This window comes from Cibotium barometz, chromosome 50 (assembly GCF_041138505.1).
Source record: "Cibotium barometz isolate CiBa-2024 chromosome 50, ASM4113850v1, whole genome shotgun sequence".
In the NCBI taxonomy this organism is placed as follows: domain Eukaryota; kingdom Viridiplantae; phylum Streptophyta; class Polypodiopsida; order Cyatheales; family Cibotiaceae; genus Cibotium; species Cibotium barometz.
In genome coordinates, this window is record NC_141095.1 from 42,407,485 (window position 1) to 42,428,157 (window position 20,673).

General features: G+C 42.0%; 1 protein-coding gene across 2 annotated transcripts; it reads left to right on the plus strand.

Annotated features, from left to right (window-relative positions):
• Nucleotides 1-1,934: 1,934 nt before the first annotated feature.
• Nucleotides 1,935-3,723, plus strand: LOC147610121 (F-box/kelch-repeat protein At5g15710-like). Of its 2 annotated transcripts, none has more exons than XM_086787030.1 (2): nucleotides 1,935-3,262; nucleotides 3,518-3,723. In XM_086787030.1, the coding sequence occupies exon 1, from the start codon at nucleotides 2,120-2,122 to the stop codon at nucleotides 3,239-3,241; it is 1,122 nt and encodes a 373-aa protein (XP_086643156.1). In that variant the 5' UTR covers nucleotides 1,935-2,119; the 3' UTR covers nucleotides 3,242-3,262; nucleotides 3,518-3,723. The 2 variants fall into 2 exon arrangements, with proteins under 2 accessions (XP_086643156.1, XP_086643157.1); XM_086787031.1 differs by having other exon boundaries at nucleotides 3,573-3,723.
• Nucleotides 3,724-20,673: the final 16,950 nt, after the last annotated feature.

The following is a 20,673-nucleotide window of genomic DNA, read 5'->3' on the forward strand; positions in this document are numbered from 1 at the left end:
TATTAAAAAAATCCAAAATAATTTTACAAAATGCACTTTTAGAACTTTTAGGAAATTTAAAAAGATGGATGAGAATAAGTCTAAGGGGGTTCACCTAATTTTAGAACTTTTAGGAAACTCATTTAAAAAGATGGATGAGAGTGCGGGCTCAAGGGATTCACCTAGGAATATGTAAAATATCATGTGAGTTAAATAAAAGGGGCTTACAAATTCATCGACTTACATAAAGTTTTACACACATCCTCGATTTTTTAAATACAAAGAATGAAAAAGTTGTAAGTTTAACCCGTACTTTATTACCTTGAAGTTAACAAAATGGGCATATTTAAAACATCAAGCTTCATAGATCAAAGAGTTTTAAACTACTCCTTCAATGCATTATCTTGCATTGTTATTAAGCGAGTTGAGGGATGGAGCAGGGCACAAGCAATGGTTGGGGTGGTTCAAAAGCACTTGAATGGCCCTCACCTTGTGCAGGAAGTGAAGCACTCGGTTGTCCAACATCAGAACCTTGGCCACCATGCAGGGCTACATCACACTACCACTCTATGGATGCTCATGTAACTCCTCCAACCCACGGTAATGCCATAGGTCGGGCAAAATTCAAAATAGAGGGGTTGAAGTGTGGATGGAGTCCGAACGCCTCATCTAGGGGACCAAATCCTGAGTCAACCTTGGACAGAAGTCTTGAAAGCTGTCAAAACCTCTTGTATAGATACTTATCGATGAAATTTAGGAGACTGCTTCGCCTTGGAAACCTTATAAAGTTAATTCCCCAAAAAAAGAGAAAAAAACCTCCCTGCTCATCTATTTTAAAAAAAACTCACTCAAGTTTTTTAATTTCAATTCAATTTAGTAATGTTGGTACCATAGGGTAGAAACTCGATGAATATGTATATTTGTTATTTGACAGATGTCAGTCATAATGACTTATAAAAGCCTTTTCAAATGTGTCCTTCCATTTTTTTCATAGTAGCTTCAATATGGAGGAGGCTGCCTTAGTACCCTGGCCACCTGCATTTCTTCAATTATAATGAAGAGCAGATTAAGGTACAAAGCGTTTATGCAGCGGAGACCCAGGCGGAGAACGGCCTCCACGCTGGCCTCGACGTGTCGGTCGCCACACCACTTAGAAGGCGGCGGTCGGCCAACTCCATGAGCCGCCCTTCCTCGGCCCTCTCTGCCACACCAGCACAGCCAGGTTGACGTCATTTGAGGCCCTTGGACAAATCATCCAGCCCTGCCCGCAGAGCATCTTGCTTGGCCTGTTGTAGCCTATTGTTGCTTGTCGCCATGGGCGGGCAGAACAGAGGGGGTCAGAAGTGCGGTCGGACCCAGCGCAGGCACTTCAGGGATGGACGCGAGAACGCGTGGAAGAAGATGAGGATTGCAGCTCGTATGGCACTAGACATCGACGTGGACTCATCCGACGTGTTTACATGCAACACATAAGCTTTTGTGAGAGGAGCTGCTGTTAGAGGGCAATCGACACAAAACGGGCGGCCAACTATCACCACTACTAACAGTACGAAACGTTCTTCTAACAGAAGTTGATACCTGCAAATGTGGAGCTCGAGGCGACCCGGGAGCGTGGAACAACAGAGGTGATGGGGCGACCCTAGACAAATGGCGAAATGTGGACGTGGACGTGGACGTGGACCCGGTGAATGTGGAGGTGGAGCGCAGGCGCGAATTTTCGAATAAACCCCACCTCCGTTTTTTATTTTGAATAAACCTGGCGAAATGTGGACGTGGACGTGGACCTAGACCCGGTGAATGTGGAGGTGGAACACAGGCGCGAATTTTCGAATAAACCCCACCTCCGTTTTTTATTTTGAATAAACCCCACCTCCTTTGCCTATGTGGAGGGAGGGGCAGTTGTGGTTTATCTTGTATAGATTAATATCCAACCCAGAAAATGTTGACCTTCTGAGGGATAGGGTAAACCGAAGCATTCTCTCTGACAACACCCATGGCCGTATTAATGAATTTGGTTAGAGGAGGTTCTTTTATTAGGTAAGTTACAATTATGTTTTAACCCACTTCTCGTGCGTATTAGCACGCGGTTAGGGTGCTCTGTTGTTGTATTCTGCAAAACTTTTTGGGAGCAAATTGCAGTATGGAGGGGGGCGAGGTGTGGAGCAAGGTGCCGGACGAAATTGCGGAGAGCATCTTCCGCCGGCTGACTGTTTACGACATCGTCCGAGTTGGGTGTGCGTGCAGGAGGTTCAGAGCCCTGACGGCGTCAAGCAAGTTCCTCTGCTGCCTCTCTTCCTCTTCTGCTCCCAACCTTCTGCTCCTTGCTGCCCCCCTCGACTCGCTTGGATCAGAGTGGGCGTACGATCCCACTCTGGATGCCTGGATGAAGCTGTCGCTGGCATTCCTACAGCCGAGCCTGCCAGATTTCTCCTACCCTGTAGCTTCGAGCGGAGGGTTGCTCTGCTTCGGCTCCGGCAGGGACTTTGTTGTCTGCAACCCCATCACCAAGTCATGGAGAAAGCTCCCCGAGGTCCCGCTTGTGGTGGACATGGAGAACAGGCGAAGTTTTCGAATGAGCTTTGGGGAAGACTTTGAGCAAGCCTTTGGATTGAACTGGGACAGCATCACAGGTGCCTATGAATTTGTCATGATCAACCACACCACTTCGGGCTCGGAGAGCTCCAAAATGATCAGCTACAGCTCCTCTCTTCTGCAGTGGAGAGGGCAGCCCGCCCTGGTCATGACGGAGCCATGCAAGCTTCAGAGCATCAACATAGTTTCTTGCGACTCCAGTTTCTATTCATTGTGGAAGAAGGGATCTTCACTAGTGGTTTATCTCTTATCCAAAGGTATTTGGAATGAGATTGAAGGTCCGGACTGCTCTTCAACACTGCTGAATGCCCATCTGATGGATCGCCATGGCAGCCTGTACATGATGGGTGGCGTTGGTTCCATATGGCTTAGAGATGACATGTGGGAGCGCCCCACCAGCATACGCATCTGGAAACTTGATGTGGAGAGCCGCCAAAAATGGATGGAAGTAACAAGAATGCCTTCATCTGTTCTACATCAATTTCACCAGTACATTGATTTTGACCAGCTGAAATGTTGGGGCAAAGATGATGTTGTCTATATGAAAAGTCATAGTTCGGATGTTCTCTTGTATGACTTTACCACAAGTCATTGGAAATGGTTGAAGGACTTAGGCATGATGGAGCTGGGGGGCCTCATTCTCGAACCTTCTCTGTCAGCAGTGGCTTGACCCTTAAGGTGCCTGCGGCTGGTACATTCAGCTCTGTGAGACCACCTCTATCTTTGCTGCTTTGTTTTTCAAGCTTGTTGGTTTTCACAACAAATATGTTTGTTGAGGATCTCAATCTCTTTTCATCCTCGACAATGTCATGCCCCCTTCACGTGTTGTCTGTCTATCATACCATGATTGTTGTACATATGCTCCGTCATTCCTGAATTTCTCTTTCTTCAGATAGATAAATCAAGTGTAATGTAATTTGTTGTTTCTCCTTTTGGATCTAAACAGGATGCGTGAGATGCGGGCATGAGTTTGTTTAGCTACTTGTTGATATTTGTTTCAGTGCAAGGAGCTTCCTTCAGACAAAGTTAGTGTACCATTCATAGCTAGCCAATTTGAATCACAGAGAGGATTCCACTATGCTGGCAAGATAAGTTTTGCTCCTAAGTTTTCCTACCTTGATGTGCAATGAGATCAAACAACTTAGCTTACAATGTACGTTTGGTTCTTTGTGACTTTTTTTTTTTGGAGAGAAAAGGTAATTTTATTATTACGAACGGTTAGTAACAGAAAAAGATAAGATAATGTGTCGCCTGTGATGAACAGGCTAAGAACTGAGGAGTGACCGCTTGGCTGAGCTCCGACTTAAAAGGGGCAGTGAGAATTCTCAGTTCAGCTATAAATCTCTCTTCCTTCCATTTTGGGCGCTGCATATGAGGGCACATTCGAAAGACGATCTGATTTTGTGCGAGCTAGATCTGCAGCAGCACTGCATAGCGGATCCAAGGCTAGATACTGGCTAGTGCTGGGTTAAGCATTGTGGTGTCCCCCAGCAGCAGCGCATGCTTCCAAGTAAATTGATGCTATGTGCCCCTGCTGTCCAGCCACTTCTTTGTGCCTCCCCATAAAGCTTTGGGGGTTGGGCATGCCCAGAATATATGAAATGGGTCCTCATTATGGGTATGGCAGAACGGCCACATCGGCGAGATAGGCGCCTTTTGTCTCTTGTAGGGAGCTTAAGATGCAGGAGCCTCCAGAGAAATACATTAACCCGCAGGGATGGTGTTGCCGACCATACAGCTACAGTGCGACTGGCCCAGGTTCCTATGCAGCTCGGGCATTTCCATCGATGAGCCAGGCTGCTATACCAGTGCGCCTGTGGCATGTACAAGTCAGGTCCTTTCAGCTCAGGCAGCAGTTGGCAAGCCAATTTTCAGCCTTCAGAATCAATGCAGTTGGCCAGGGGAACATGAGAGCTTCTGCAGCAGCTTGTAGGGTAGCAAGAGCAAGCGAAGTAAGACTAAACCCATGGGCTATAAGGTCCCATTCCAACCATTGGGCAGTTCTGCTGTCCCATAAATCATTCCATGTCTGCACTCCCTTTTTGTGCAGTTTTCGAGTCTGATTAACATCCCTCAATGCTTGTGGCTTGCCATTGTCCATGTTGCACATTGACCACCAGATGCTTTTGCCCAGTGCCCCCTTGCCGGTAAGTGGCCGTTGGCCCTTCCACTGTAGCGTAGTGAATAGCTCCTGCCACCCAGCCACAAGGCCATTCACTAGCGTTGATTGTTTGACTGTGCACTTGCCTCATGAGGCGATCCTTTGCTTCCAAGACAGGTTTGACCATCGCCCAGGAAGGCCAGAAGCATTCTGAATGAAATATCTGGTGATTACTCCCCATAGGGATTGTTTCAATCCTCTGTAGCCATTTAAGTGTGAGGGTTTGAGAGCTCACTTGAAGATTAATGATTCCCAACCCTCCTTTCTGTTTAGGGGAGCAAACTTGTGCCCATGAAATTGAGTGCCAGCTCTTTCCCTCTATTCTGTTCCAGAGGAAGTCTCGGAAGACTTCGTTGATCTTGCCCCAGTCCGAATTGGAGAAACATAAGAGGCAAGATATGTCGTGTAGGATGACAGCACATGCTTAAGTATCACCAGGCGCCGAGTGAATGACAAGGAGGCCTTGCTCCAGTGTACCATTTTACCTTGTAATCGGAGGAAAAACCAGTCGAACCTTTGCTTGTTACTGATGTTTGTGCCAGTAGGACAGCCCAGCAGCCTAAGAGGGGTGCCATGGGGAATCCATTTGAAGTTGTATTTGAGATCCCACAGTTGTCTATTTCCTCTGTCCAATAGGAGGGCTTCAGCTTTGGCAGTACTGTTCACCGAGCCCGACAGTGACAGAATTCATCCACTACCCAAGGCATAACAAAGGAGGAGGTCCCGTCGCGTGTAGCGGTGGCCACGGCGGAGGCTGTGCTGGCGCTTCTGCAGACTGCGCCCTACCCTGCCCCCATACGCCGACGCCTGGTAGCCCTGGTTGCCTCGCTTCTTCAGCCTGCCCTCGGCATTTTTCCCTTCGCAGCCTTCCAACTCCTCGGCATTTCTCGCCCAGCCTCCTCGGCCGCATCCAGTATGTAAGTGTCGCCCGGCACATCCAACACCAACTTGTACGCTTGCACCTGCCCGACTACAAAGGTTTGCTGCAAGAGCCACAGGAAGCAGCGCGAATACAGCTTCAGCACGAATACAGCTTCAGCATCAAATTTGACACCCCCTTTTTTTCCTGCAACAGAAATAAAAAATTCAGAGGTATTTGCTTCAATTTTTTTTGGGATTTGCAATTGAGCAGGTACAATCATCAATTGAGCAGGTACAGGTTCAAATTGCTCAATTTCTGAGCAAAATTGGCAAAATTGGGTGACATTGGTCACAATCAGAGTCAATTTGCAAGAAATGGGATGTCAAAATTTGGGGCTTTTGATGTAATTGTGCCATTGGGCATTCATACATGCTGTATGATGTGAGCAATCTCACAATTGGGGCAAAATTGCAGGAAATTGGAGTGCAAATCAAAGGGCTTTGTGCCGATTGGGTTGATTTGCATGCAGGCATTGGCATTTGATGCTTTGGGCAATGTGTTGATGCCTGTCAAGCACTCAATGTGTTTGTAAATCAAGGGGCTTTTATGTATTAAATGTATATGTGGCAAGGGGGAAGCACTGTGAAGACTCTGGATGCCTTCATGTGCGTTAATGTACCATGTATAATCAGAAATTGATCTTAAATCAAGGGGCTTTTAAAGATTTTATGCTTGTTGAGCTTGGCAAAGCAGTAGGCAAGACTTTTATGCCTTGAATCCTGAGAAATTCACTTGCAGTCAAGGGGCTTTTGCCCAATTTCTGTTCGGGACTGTTGTATGCAGTGGTGGGGACTGTAAAAGTCTGATTTTCACTCATTTGGACAGCCAGGAGAGCATTTATTGCTGTTGTACTTGCTGGTACAGATTTGGTACAACTTTTTGCAAGTTTTGGCATGGCTGTACATTGATTTGAGTGAGGAAAAGGTTCATTTTCAGTTGCTGTACTTGCCGGTACAGATTTGGTACATCATTGGTGAGCACTTAGTATTGCTGTACAGTACTTTGGAAGGGGAACAGAGCACATTTAAGGTGCTGTCCTAAATCTGCAGCAACCAGATTTTGGTGATTTTATCACATACAGTGGGAGTAGAGTTGCATTTGTGCTTCCGGAGTGGGAGATAAACCTTGGGAGAACAACTGTGAGCACTTTGTGTGCTTTTGGTGCAGTGTTTGCACATCTTGCAGGGAGTCAGGCATTGACTGTGACAGGTTGCATATTGCTATGGCAACCACAGGTGAGAGCTCTTCATTGCTTCACATCAAGAAGCTTGAAGGCTCACATAATTATGATATTTGGCAAACCCAGTGCTATAATGTGTTGCTCCAGAAGAAGCAGCACAAGCCTATCAAAGAAAGGGGTGTAATGCCCGCTTCTCTTACTGCTGAAGAATGGGAAGATATGGATGAGCTAGCAAGATCCACTATCATGTTGTCTGTGTTAGACACTTTACTTTTCAGCATACGTGAAGAGAAGACAGCTTGGGAAATGTGGCAAAGATTGCAAGACTTGTATGCCCAGCAAAGTGCCTCAAGCAAAGTGTATTGGTTGAAGAAACTCATAGGTCTTCAAATGAAGGAAGGGGCGTCTATGACAGCCCATCTAAATGAGTTTAATGGTATTGTCAGCCAGGTCATCAATCAAAAGTTGGCAATGGACGATGAGTTCAAAGCCACTTTTCTCTTATGCACTTTGCCAGAGAGTTGGGACACATTCAGGACAGCCACTAGCAATTCAAATGCTATGCTGTCATATGCAGATGTGGAGGGTGCTCTCCTTCAAGAGGAGATGAACAGGAAAAACAACTCTGTTGGAAAGTCCAATGCAATGAATGCACGTGGGAGATCCCAGCAAAGGGGTAAAAGCAAAGAACGGGGAAGGAGCAAGTCCCTCTCCAAAAAGGACTTAGAATGCCATTATTGTGGCAAGAAGGGACATATCAAAAAGCAATGCTACAAATGGAAGAATGATCAAAAGGAAAAGGGCAAAGGAAAAGACAAAGACAAAGATGAAGCCAAAGATGTAAAGCCAAAGGGCAAAAGTGGAGTCAAGATTGAAGAAGTCAATGTGTCACATGCAGGTGACAGTGAGGATGAAGTCCTTTTCACGTCTTCACTTGATACCCATTCACTTCTTGCAGGAGATAGTCATGGTATGCACTCATGGATCATTGATTCAGGTGCCTCCTTTCATGTCACAGGTTGCAGAGACTTGTTTGTCAGGTATACTGCTGGCAATGAAGAAGTGGTTTATTTGGGTGACAACCATGCATGCAAGATTCTTGGCAGAGGTGATGTGAGGCTTGTGTTTTTAGATGGCTCACAGCTTATGCTCCATGATATTCCAATTAGATGGAAGCTCTAGTCTATAGGCCACATCATTAATATTTTGAAGGATGGTGGACACTCTTTACTTCATGCATGCTGGTGTTTGTCACCATGCTAATGTAAATGCAACCGAGCTGCCGGAAATCTCTATGTGGCATAGCCGGTTGGGACACATGAGTGTCAAAGGAATGGAGCAATTGTCTCGTTTTGGCTACTTGCCTTCTCTAAAGTTTTCAAGTTTTCAGTTTTGTGAGCATTGTATATATGGCAGGCAACTCCAGTGTCCCCACAAGAAAGCTCTTGGACAGAAAGATACTCAGTTAGAGCTTGTGCATACAGATGTATGTGAGATGCCTCAGCTTTCTTTGGGAGGGGCAAAATATTTTGTGTCCTTTATTGATGATGCCACACGCAAGGTGTGGGTTTATCCTCTTCGTTTGAAGAGTGATACATTCTCAGTGTTTCAGAAGTTTGTTGCTCATGTTGAGAATCAAACTGGCAAAACACCGAAGGCTTTGCGTTCCGACAATGGTGGAGAGTATATGTCCAAACAGTTTCAGGACTTTTGTGATGCTAAAGGCATCAAGAGGGAGCTCTCTACTCCTTATGATCCTCCACAAAACGGGACAGCAGAGAGGATGAACAGGACCATTCAGGAGCAGGTCCATTCAATGTTGTCACATGCTGCGTTACCTCATGGTTTTTGGGCTGAAGCTGTTATGACAGCCGTTCATCTTATAAACAGGTCACCTAATACCAGGCTTGGTGGGAAAGTGCCAGAGGAAGTATGGACAGGGAAGCCTCCGTCCTACAAGCACTTGAGAGTGTTTGGTTGCGTTGCGTACGTGCACATACGCAGGGAAATGCGCACCAAACTTGATCCTAAGTCTCACAAATGCATATTCCTAGGATACGGTGAGACAGAGGTGAAATGGGGTATAGACTTTGGGATCCAGTGAATAGAAAGATTATACGCAGCAATGATGTCATTTTTGATGAAACATGCATGTATAAGGAGCTTGCAAGGCAACAGGAGCTTGGCAGAGTCATCTTTGATGATGATGGACATCATGGACAACAACCAAGGGCTATAAATCAGCCATTACAGCAGCAAAACCAGCCCTTGAATGGTGCTGAAAATGGTCCAAATGGACAGCCAGAGATGACAGAAGATATCCCTATGGATATCCCACAGTTAGAGGAGATACCGGGCATGATATTTCAGCCTTATGGCATGGAACAGGAGCCACCAATAGGTGATATGCAGGCTGGACAGCAACCTGCAAATGATGGTCATTGGGTACGGAGGTCCACAAGACCCTCCAGAGCCCCTGACAGGTTTGTTCCAGGGGTTGACTACTTGATGCTCACTGACTGTGGGGAGCCCTCATGTTATAAGGAGGCTTTAGAGGGCAGACAAGGCTCTTTGGGAGCGTGCTATGAAGTCCGAGATGGATTCTCTGCACAAAAATGGAACATGGAAGTTGGTGCATTTGCCTACAGGCAAGAAGGTTTTGCCATGCAAGTGGGTTTACAGGCTCAAAGTTGCTCGGATGCAAAGCCAAGATACAAAGCCAGGTTAGTGGCTAAGGGCTTCAAGCAGGAATATGGTGTGGACTTTGATGAGATCTTCTCTCCAGTGGTCAAAATGACCACACTTAGAGCTGTATTAGCTTGGGTTGCTCATGATGATCTGGATTTGATTCAGATGGATGTGAAGACTGCTTTTCTTCACGGTGATCTCCATGAGGAGATATATATGCAACAGCCCGAGGGTTATGCAGTGAATGGAAAGGAGAAGCTTGTATGCAAGCTGAAAAAGAGTCTTCTCGCAGCACATAGTACACCACTATGGTATGGTGAAAAAGCTTTGCTTGCATTGGCTCTACACGTCAGAGAAAGCAAGAGAAAAGCAGCAAGTTGCAAGCATCGAGCAACCCAACAGTTGGCCTCAAAGGAGAAATAGAAGCTTGTGAAGAAGGAGCTTTGGCATAGCCTTGAGGCGAGCAGAGGAGAAATTCGCGCATCTGTCAGCAACGCACAGGAGAAGAGAGGTTTCTGCATAGCAAACGACAAAGAAGACCTCCACTGTAACAAGGCACCGTCAGCACCACCTCCTGCGCTCCCAGCAGGTGGAGAGAGAAGAGCATGGCACGATCTGCAGAGGCGGCCTCCAGCGCAAGAATTCTCCTTGGTGATAAAGTTTTCAATAACGCTTTTTTTAATGAATAGGGTAATAAGCTTTGCACTAATGCATAAAAAGACCATTTTATTTTGGGCATACATCAACATCAACAAAGTCATCATGAGCTTTCGTAGTAACATCAACATCAACAAAGTCATCATCATCGACAAAATGTTTTTATCAATAATATGTAACTGTTGTAAATGCCGCCAATATGAGCATGCAAATTCACGACCAAGAGTTGAAAAAAATGTAACCTTTGATGTAACCTGTGAGATGGGAGCTCCATGAGAGCTATAAAAGGAGGTACTTGGATCAACTCTAATGCAAGAGATTATGTGACATTTTGTGAGCATATCATTTTGTTAACATCTTGTTTACTTTCTTAACCACTTTATTAATCTCCTTAATCATGTCTTCAATCACTTGCTTTGAGCCTCCTTAGATCCATATTTTTAACAACTTCATGCAAATCACCTACTATCAAAGCATTTTTGTCAACAACCGTTGTGGTAAACATGGTGCACTATAGTGATGACTTCAATCAAATAAATGACATTCTCATCATGTTGATGTTATACTATAAAATCATATTTGCTAAATCGTAAGTGTCTTAAGGATGTTCACACATCTTGGGTCTCAATCATAGAGTAGATAGTGAGAGGAGTGTGAGTTCTTGCAGAAGGTGCAACAACTCTCTTAATAATATTTGGGAAGAGAGATCTTAAAGGAGAGGAGCTAACAACCACTAGTCAAATCTGGATGTCTTCAAATGACCCAATCTTAGAGGTTAGGCAAGTTCCTCATGACGATTATTGCTTGTTTATGCTTCTTTGAATGAGAGAGAGTTTTAGAGAGTGACGGAATGTGCCATACCGTTTTTAATTTCGACTGGGTGGGCAATCTTGCTTCCTCCACTCTTTTTAGAGCCTCCACTCCTAAATGCAAGTAACCTTTCCTCTTAGTCATTATTCTGCAAACATTGCTGTGTATGTTGATTTTTGAGTACTGGGAGACCTTGACGAAAGGAAATCAAAAGCTTTTGCATTTATTTACATGTTTTTTGCACTATAGTTTTCCCATGTGAAAGTGTTTATTTTTGTCCTTTCTTATTAAAAAAAAAGTATAAAATCATAAAAAGATGTAAATTTGAGTCTTGTTGAGAGCAAAATTAAGTAATTTATGTTTAGCACACTTGATCTGGAACTTTTGGATTGCATCTCCAAAGTTTATCAAATACTAGCTTTTTATGCCGTGAGGACTTTCACACCATGAAAATCGTTTTTCACACTATGAAGTCTTCTTGATTTTATGTGATGATTATAGGGATTACCTTACTAAAATAATAATTCATTATCATCAAAATCTTATCCTCTTATCCATAAAAATATGGAATTTTTTGTATCGTGAAAAACTACTACCATGATTATAGGGATTACCTAACTTAAAATAATAATTCCTTATCGTCAAAATCTTATCCTCTTATCCATAAAAATCTAGAATTTTAATATCGTGAAAAACTTGCTCGTGAAATCCTCAAAATTATTTAATGAAGGAAAAATGTATATCATCAAACATCAAAGGATAACATTCTGCATAACCTTCAAATCAAATTTCAAGTAAAATTAGTTTTTCACGTCATGAAAAACTAAGTTTTTCATGCCGTAAAAAACTCAAGACCTTGTCAATTATTGGAGTATTATGTATGCATCGTACATTTAAAAAACAGTATTTGTAAGGTGGTGTTATCATCATGAAAAACTATGGACTTTCATGCAACTATTTTGTAAAAGAATCAAAGAACTTATATAACCCTTAGATTCTTGACTATAACCACTAAACACACATTTGATATCTTTTGGTTACATCTTAGTTTCATTTTTCTTGGAAAAAACATGAACATAGCAAAGACTATAAAAAAACCAACATGATCTTGATACCCCATGATGTATTTTTCCATCAAGTGTTTTAGAAGCCTTGTTCATGATATGAACTACACATGCATAAGCTTCTACCCAATAATAATGAGGCATTTCGAAGAAATGACTTATCATAGCATGAGTCATTTCTACAAAAGAATGGTTCTATCCTTCTACCACACCATTTTCTTTTCATTCACCATAGCATAAGTCATTTCTATAAAAGAACGATTCTTTATTTCTACTACACCATCTTCTTTTCATTCATCATAGCATGAGTTATTTCTACAAAATAATGGTTCTATCTTTCTTCTACACCATTTTCTTGTGGAGAATAGTTGTTGTCTTATTTATCTTATTTAGCTCCACCATTTGCTTGAATATATTTGATAAACAAATGTATTTGTTTTTCCACCAAATATTTGAATTCTTTGAAGCCTAAGACTTGTGCTTCATTAATTAGTCCAAGTTTTCTAACAAAGGTGATATAATAGTGATAATAGTGACAACCATTTGTGAAGCATTTTTGGAAGTTGTTCTGGTAGGACCCCAACCATTTTCGAAGCATTTCTAGAAGTTGTTTTGGTTGGACCCCAAGTATTTGCATTTATTTGAATGCACCAAGTCAAGAATCCTAGGTGTTATTCTCTTTTGCCTAGAGGAAGGAAGCCTTGATTTCTCCCAAAAAGGGGGAAAGAGGGGGGGGGTAGGGAGGAGTGGAAAACACTCACTAAAAACCTAAAAAGTACGTACATGCATGCATATATTTAAAATTTAAAATTTTATAAAATTTCACATAAGTATTCCCCTCCTTTATGGAAATGTACATGTTTGTTGGCTTTCAAAACCCCTCAGGCAATGGAATTCTTAACCATTTTGTAGAGATAATGAAGTTGGAAACTTGTTTAAGGATTATCCCCTATAATAAACTTTGAACACCAATTTATAGCAATCACATGGTCTTGTCCAACACCATCCACTTCTATCAACCCATCATTGATGAGAGATGTATAAAAAGGCTCAGGATTCAAAGTAAGAAGAAGTGGGGCTCCCTTACCCCAACAAGGAGAACCTAAGGAGCAAGGAGTGTAAGATATTGGTTAAGCCTTGACTAAGAAATCAAAGCAAAGTTATAGAGATAATACAAGAAGCAAAAAAGGTGTCTTAAGGAGAAATGAAAGCCTAAATAGCCAAAAACAAATATTGGAAACAAATCAAATAAATCATAGGACCTAAAGAGCTCAAATATTAGGCATGGAGATTATTCATTTATCAATTAAATGAGACTAGAAAATACTCAATGGTCAACACAACTATTCCTAGTGACCTCTTCAAGGATGCAAGAGGGTAGCTTCCTCTATAAAGCCCCATACTCTATGGAAATAATGAAGCAAAAGAATAAGAGATAATGGGGATCACTTTTATTCTTAATCAGTTCATGCATTGATATCATACTAGGACTATTACTAAAAAATAATCTAGAACTATTGCAACTGCCAAAGAAATAGAGACAAAGATACCATTATTGATGGAAGACGAATTGGGATTGATGAAATAAAAGTGAATTTGTTGAAAGGGAAACATAAGCTTTGGAAGAATAGTTCTTCCAATGTATCCCTACCTATGGAGTTCAAAAAATTTTCAAGAATCGTAGCCATTTTAGACAAGGGATCGAGAGTCAACATCATCACATAGGATGAGTGGAGTTGATCTCCACTAGAGAATCTCACCTTAATCATCGAGTTATCTGATTAATAAAATATTTATTTTCTTGGTAATATACGAAATGTGCCAATAAGGATTGTATAGTGTAATTATTTATTATAAAAAGTAGAAGGGTCAAAGCATTGTTCCCAACAAAGAGACTATTTAAAGGAAAACATTATTAACTCATTATCCTTGATTAAAATGTCCAACAATGTTCCCAACAACAACAAAGAGACTATTCAAAGGAAAACATAAAGAAATTATTCACTCATTATCCTTGATTAAAATGTGAATCAATATCATAGTTTGGCCCTAATATTTTTGTAAATTGCTGATGGACACATTATTATAAAAGTTGTGTTATGTAATTCCCATAATAATTATTAATGTATATCTGGTCTTTACGTGTTAAATTTGGTTATCCGATAATATCGTCCAAAGAATATTGTGTATCTAGTCTCTAGGTGTCAAATCTATGAGTCAAAAACACTTTGTAATTAGTTGAAATGTCTCATTAGTGACCATTATCACCCTTGAAACTTAATATCGAGTGGCTACATTTGAAGTCTTGGTTATATATACATAGAGGATAAGGACTTAACCATTATGAAACTTTTATTCTATTTTTCTCTCTTGAATACTCGTCCTACTTCTCTCATCTCTTGCTAGGGCGTTGGTGTGTGAGTTGAGATGGATTCCTTGCATGGTTATGTGCTAGAGTTCACCTTCTTCTTCTCTCTATTACATGGGATGAAGGATAGTGGTGTGTTAAGAGAGGGAGTGTGTTGAGAGAGAGAGAGAGAGAGAGAGAGAGAGAGAGAGAGAGAGAGAGAGAGAGAGAGAGAGAGAGAGAGAGAGTTCACTTTTCTCTTCTCTCTATTGCATGAGTGATAGTTGTGTGTTGAGAGAGGGAGTGCTCACATCACCTCTTCTCCATACATTTCTTCTCACCAATGGATCAACAATTATAATGGAGTGCGATAATCAATGGAGTGGAGATACAAGCATGAGTAGCTTTTTCCATTAGGAGGTTAAGCGATTGGATTAAGAGGAAAGTATCTTAATGACCCTTACATTAAAAAGGCTAAACATTTTTGGTGCCGTTATTAGGGCAATCCATGCATAATCTACAAGTAGCCTTATCTTGATTGTTTACTTATATATGGTCCATAGGGAGGGGTGGGTAAGGTTGGTTAACCATCTTGATATGGCCATGATCACATCCATCTTGTCATTAAGACATTGATTAGAATTTCGTTACAACTTCTCTTGTAACTTGAGGATTTATTGGTCCTTGTCCATGAGAAGTTGTCAATCCGTGTCCTTGAGGATTTGTTGCTGTAGTTGTTACATAATGTCCACCCTTTAGCTGAACGGGGATGCTTGGATGCTAAAGTGCCATGCTAGTGAATTGGTATCGTGGGTGACGACTGTGTGTGGTCAAAGTGAAACAAGTGTACTATGCTAGATAACTGCACACGGTCGAAAGCGTAACAAGTGGTTTATGCAAATGATGTGCCATGCTAATTACAGTATAACAAGTGGTAACACACACCATGCTAGATAATGTGTATAATGATACTCTCATTGTAGTGTAACAAGTGGTGAGTGTATGTTGTGTGTGTCTATCAAAGTTTCATATTGGGATTAATTGTTGTGGAGATAGTAATTAATTAGAACAACTAATGTGTTTATATTTGTGAGATAGGTGATGAGCAGTGCGTGTGTTGCACATGGAGGATCTTGTTTATATCAACTTGGATTATTATTATTTTATTTCCCATGTGGCAAATGATTGTACATATTATTTATGCACAATTGTGCGTGGCATTGCTATATTACTAACACATATGTTAGAAGCGTTTTAGTTATTTTACACTTAGTGTGTGAACAAGCTCTAATGCTTGAGATATTTTTGTAAAAGTGGAAAAGAAAGCCTAATTTTGTACACACAACTTTTATTAGCTCCTTGGGTTATATATTGAATACAATTCTCAAAATACCCATGTAGTTTGAAAGGAGGAGCTACACACATGAGGGGGGAGATTACACCCAATAGTGTGTTGATGGTGATGTCTACTCTATCTCATATTTTTATTTTATACTCAATCTTGTCAAATTGATTCAAGTCTATGGTTTATTTCTTGATGTAGATGTGAATTTGATTAATTTCTTCAAGAAGTACATGAGGTCCGGTGTGAGTGGTATGAGAACTATGTGTACTTAGACTTAAAGAATAGGAAAAAGCTCACAAAATCCAAAGGGATAAAGAAGACAAAGGCTTAAGGACTCTTGGAAAAAAGCTTGGAAGTTTCATGGGAATTTTTTGGACCACAAGATAAAGTTCTCGATCTATGGCTAGAAATTCAAGAAGTACCTTTCTTTCAAAACCACTTTGGATAAGTGTGAAAACCATGCTTCTTTCTCAAAAATGGTATTCACAAATTTGGTTTAGAAATCAAACCCTTCTTTAATGATGTATGGAGCAAAGGTTGAGGATTAATGCCCTACTCTTAGTTTTTGGGATTGGTGCACACAGCAACAAATCTATAATCAAGAGCTCAAGATTTTCCTCTTCTTTCTTCTTCAATTAATAGACAGAAATTTTGTTTTCTTCAATTGATTGGGAAATTAATTTAACTAAATTATTAATTGCTTCTAGTTAGTAATAAATAACAGTTGGCGATTTAGCACAAGTGGGTTTCTTTCTCTTCTCCGCATCGTTGAGCGACATCTCGTAGGACTGGGTGTGGCGAATTTTCTGGCTGTGGTTGCATATTTTCCTTCTTCTCTCACTGTTGTACTGTCGATGGTTTTCGCAGCCGTGGAGAAGCTTTTTTAAAAAAGCTTATTATTTCTCATGCCTTACATTATATTTATTTAAAGCTTTAAGTTAAGCTTTGTATACTAAAGCTTAGGATAGAAGCTTTTACAAAGTTACACTATAACTTTTTATTTTTATTTTAAAAGCTAAAGCTTATGCCCTAAAGCTATTACAACTCCTCAAGCCCTATTAACCACTCTTGTTAACATCATTTTTCAAGCGTGGTTACGCTTCTTATAATCTACCATTATGTAACCGCGCGTTAAGTGCTTATTGAGAAAATATATATGGGATGACTGAGCTTGCAGCTTGTGTAATGCCAGTTGTTAGGAATAAGCTAGATGTACATAGAGCTACGAAGCCAATTTTGGGCCCCAATTATAAATGGACGGATGGTCATTGTAAAGAGTGAGCTCATGTATATAAATGATTTTATGGAATATGAAAAGGGACAATCCCATTTGTCACAATTGAGTCTTGCTCTCTTTCCCTCTGACTCTTTTGTATTTATGGTTGTATGCTTGTGTTTGTGAATGCTTGCTTGCTTGATTGTGGTGTATGCATGGAGTGGATGGTGTTAGTCTAGATTCTCTTCTCTTCTCCCTTCTCTTGTCTTCCTCTCAAGATCCCTCTTGCATGCACATTGATATTGAGTGGAGGTAGAGCTCTCCATAGCTCCCTTCTTCCTTTCTCATTACCTAGCTTGTAGATCTCCACTTGAGTGACACAAGTGGAGGTAGAGTGAGCCCCTAGCGGCCTACATAGAGGAGTAAACCCTCATTAGGGCTGGCTAAATGCAAGTCTCCGAATTGATCCTTGCATGGCATCATTCTCTTCTTCTCTCCCTCTCTTGTGCAAGGTAGTATGTTTTAGTTAATATCTTTGGCACCGTTGCCAGAGATGAGCATTTAGCTTAGGGTCCTCCATACATTTCACTTGCTAGACACAGGTAGGTGCTTGAACTTTGCTCTTGAGATTCATGCAATTTTTGGTTTTATTCAACATTTATTAAGTTTTGTATAATTAGCTTAATCCTATAATTAATCTCAAGTAATTAGATTTTCTTAAGCATTCTAGGCATCATTAGATAGCTGGAGACTAGCTCTAGTCTCCTACAGAAAGAAAAACTAAAAAAAACATACAGGAAGTACTTGAATCATCAGAAATCTGAGTAGGAAATTTTCACTCTCGAATGTTTTCTGAGAAGCATACGGCCGTATCCTTCTCAGTGCCATGGTCGTGTCTTCTTTGCCATGCACATTCCATTCCCCAAAGCATATCTTCCAGTATCTCCTACATCAAATTGAGTAGAGGGCATTTAAAAAGGAATAAACTGTATTAATTAAGCATAAAGAGCATTAAACAAAGGGTAAAACTGGGAGCAGTTGTACTGTTAGGGAATTTCAATGGGTGGTTATCAGCACCTGCACAATTAAGATCTCTCTGAACTGATGAGAGTACAACCATACCATTTAGACCGTACACCTATACCATCTGGAGCGTACGTCCATTCCTTCCCTCCTTTGAAGCCACGCCCGTTCCATTCCCTTGTCGTCGGGAAGCATACGCCTGTGTCTTCTTTTGCCATGCTCGTTCCTTCTTCCTCGGCCGCATCTTCCATTTTTGCAAGTGTACGCCGAGCGTACGTCCGTTCTTTCATTTTCTACAAGCACATGTCCATAGCCTTCCTATAGCCACGCTCGTGTCTTCTTTACCACGCATGTTCCATTCCCTTGCCAAGAAGTGTATGCCCGGGTCCTCATCTAAGTATACGCCCATACCTTCTTGAAAGCATATGGCCATACCATTCCCAAAAAAAAAACACACGCAGAGAGACTAACCACAGGGGGTCCAACACTACTATTCCACACATTCATGCACTTACGCTCGAGAAATTTTTTACGAAACAACCTTCTATTCGATGATGTAAATTATCCTAATGCTCCCTCGCTCATAAGATCAGACCCATTGGTCAACACGGCTTGGAGAGTCAAACGGTGTTAGTCTTTGACAGCACTAGTGAGAGTGAGGATCATCCCAGCACAGAACAAGTTATTCCTGACCTAGAGATAGGAGGACTAAAGGCTTAGTGTATAGACCGACCACCTATCCTAGAGCAAGACCCAACATCCCCTACCCATTCACAAAGAAGCCTTCTTGCTTCGAGACTTTGGAGATTTATCCTGGGAAATGCACAATCAGATAAGCCACATCCCAAGGATAAAGGTATGGAAAACAAACGTGAAAGAGAGCCCACACCGCCTCTAGATCCTAGAATGGAGATAGGTCAAAGTGAAAGTAACCAAACCCAAACTCATCCACCGGTCTCTCGAGGGCCATGTACACCTCATGAATGGCTGATTCATACTAAGCCTAGACACCAGTGCTTAACCTAGGATAAGAACTAGCTCTCCAAGGTCCCGAGATGTCCTACCAGAGAGAGACGGCCTACTCGGCCTCGTATAGGGGGAGAATACCCAGCATACCATATGGGGCCATATGAAGCACAACTCAATCCTCCCATGAAACAAGGACCCCCAATGGTCTATTATCCACACGGCCCACCAGCTGCCCACCTATTATTCCCCAACCAGCACCCACTCCAGCCATGGCAGTGCCAACCCCTGAAATGTTAAGGATAGCCATATAAATAGGGAGGGGGTAGCTATCGGCATCACACCCCAACACCAGCCCAACCTGCACAAGGGCCCAAGTAGGAGCAGAATAAACCCACTAACATCTCTAAATTGATCACATCAAGTTAGATGGGACTAGAGACCCCATACTGTACTTAGAGATGTTTAATCAAATCTACAAAGCTTTCGGCCATGTGGATGATCAAGTCAAGGTGAGTGCCTTTGGCCTCACCCTAGATGGAAAAGCTAGCCAATGGTTTAGGTTCTTGAAGACAAAAGATAAGGCCACCTTCAAAGCCTTGAAAGAGGCCTTCAAGGTTGAATACTCCTATCAAGGAACACAATGGAATCCTATTGAGAAATTACACAATGTCAAACAAAAGGATGGTGAAACCATCCGGGACTACATCAACAAGGGAAGGTGTCTCCACTCCCGTTGTAGTGCCAGAGACGAGTTCTCTGACGAAAGGCTAATTGGGAGATTTTTGGAAGGCCTAGATGACGTACCCTTACATAATTCTTTGTATGCCCTGGCCCATACCTCTTTCGAGCAATGTTGCAGGAGTGCTATGAACTTTGAGGATAACTTCAAGGGAATTAATGGGTTGTGTGTGGAATTGACCCAGTTGTTGACCTACTGGAGAACCGGCCAAGGTAGGGATCGAGTCAACCTAACATTAGAGAACCAGCCAAGGTAGGGATTGAGTTGGGTACACTAGAGAACCAGCAAGGTAGGGATCGAGTTGGGTGTGGAATTGACCCAGTTGTTTAATTCCACAACACCTCGGGACAACAGGTCAAACAACTGGGTCAATTCCACATCCAACCCATTAATTACATCCTTCCACACTAAGCCCTTTATGCGTTGGGTGTGGAATTGACCACATGTATAAGTACGATCCGCGCTAAGAGCAGTCACAGTAGGAAAAGCTTGTGAAGCTAATCCCAGCACCAGCATTAACTTGCTGAGTATAAGAGACAGCTTCATCCATATGGTCCCTCTCAACACAGTGAGACCAGGTTACATAACAGATAAAGGGCCACAGCTCACGCTGTACAGCAGAGGCATCGACCTTGCAAAACCAAGGACACACAAAAGTTTTATCTCAAAAGAATGTCCCGGAACAAGCATGCGCAACTAGACACTCGCAAAAGAAAACTTCGAGAATTGGCAAAGGGGATAGCCGGGTAGTCATTAAAAGCAATTCAAAAGATGGCACAACCACCCATGCATCAACCTCTTTATCAGAAGAGGAAAAATTGCTACCTTCAACAACCACCCATGCCAGGGAGCCAATTGACCCTAACCAGCTTCCCAGAAAGCTAGCCGAATACCCCAATCCCATTGAGGAAAAGGAAAGGCTAATGGTAGCCCAAGAATTGGTTCGGGACTGCCAAGCCTTACCCAGAGCCATGCCCCTTG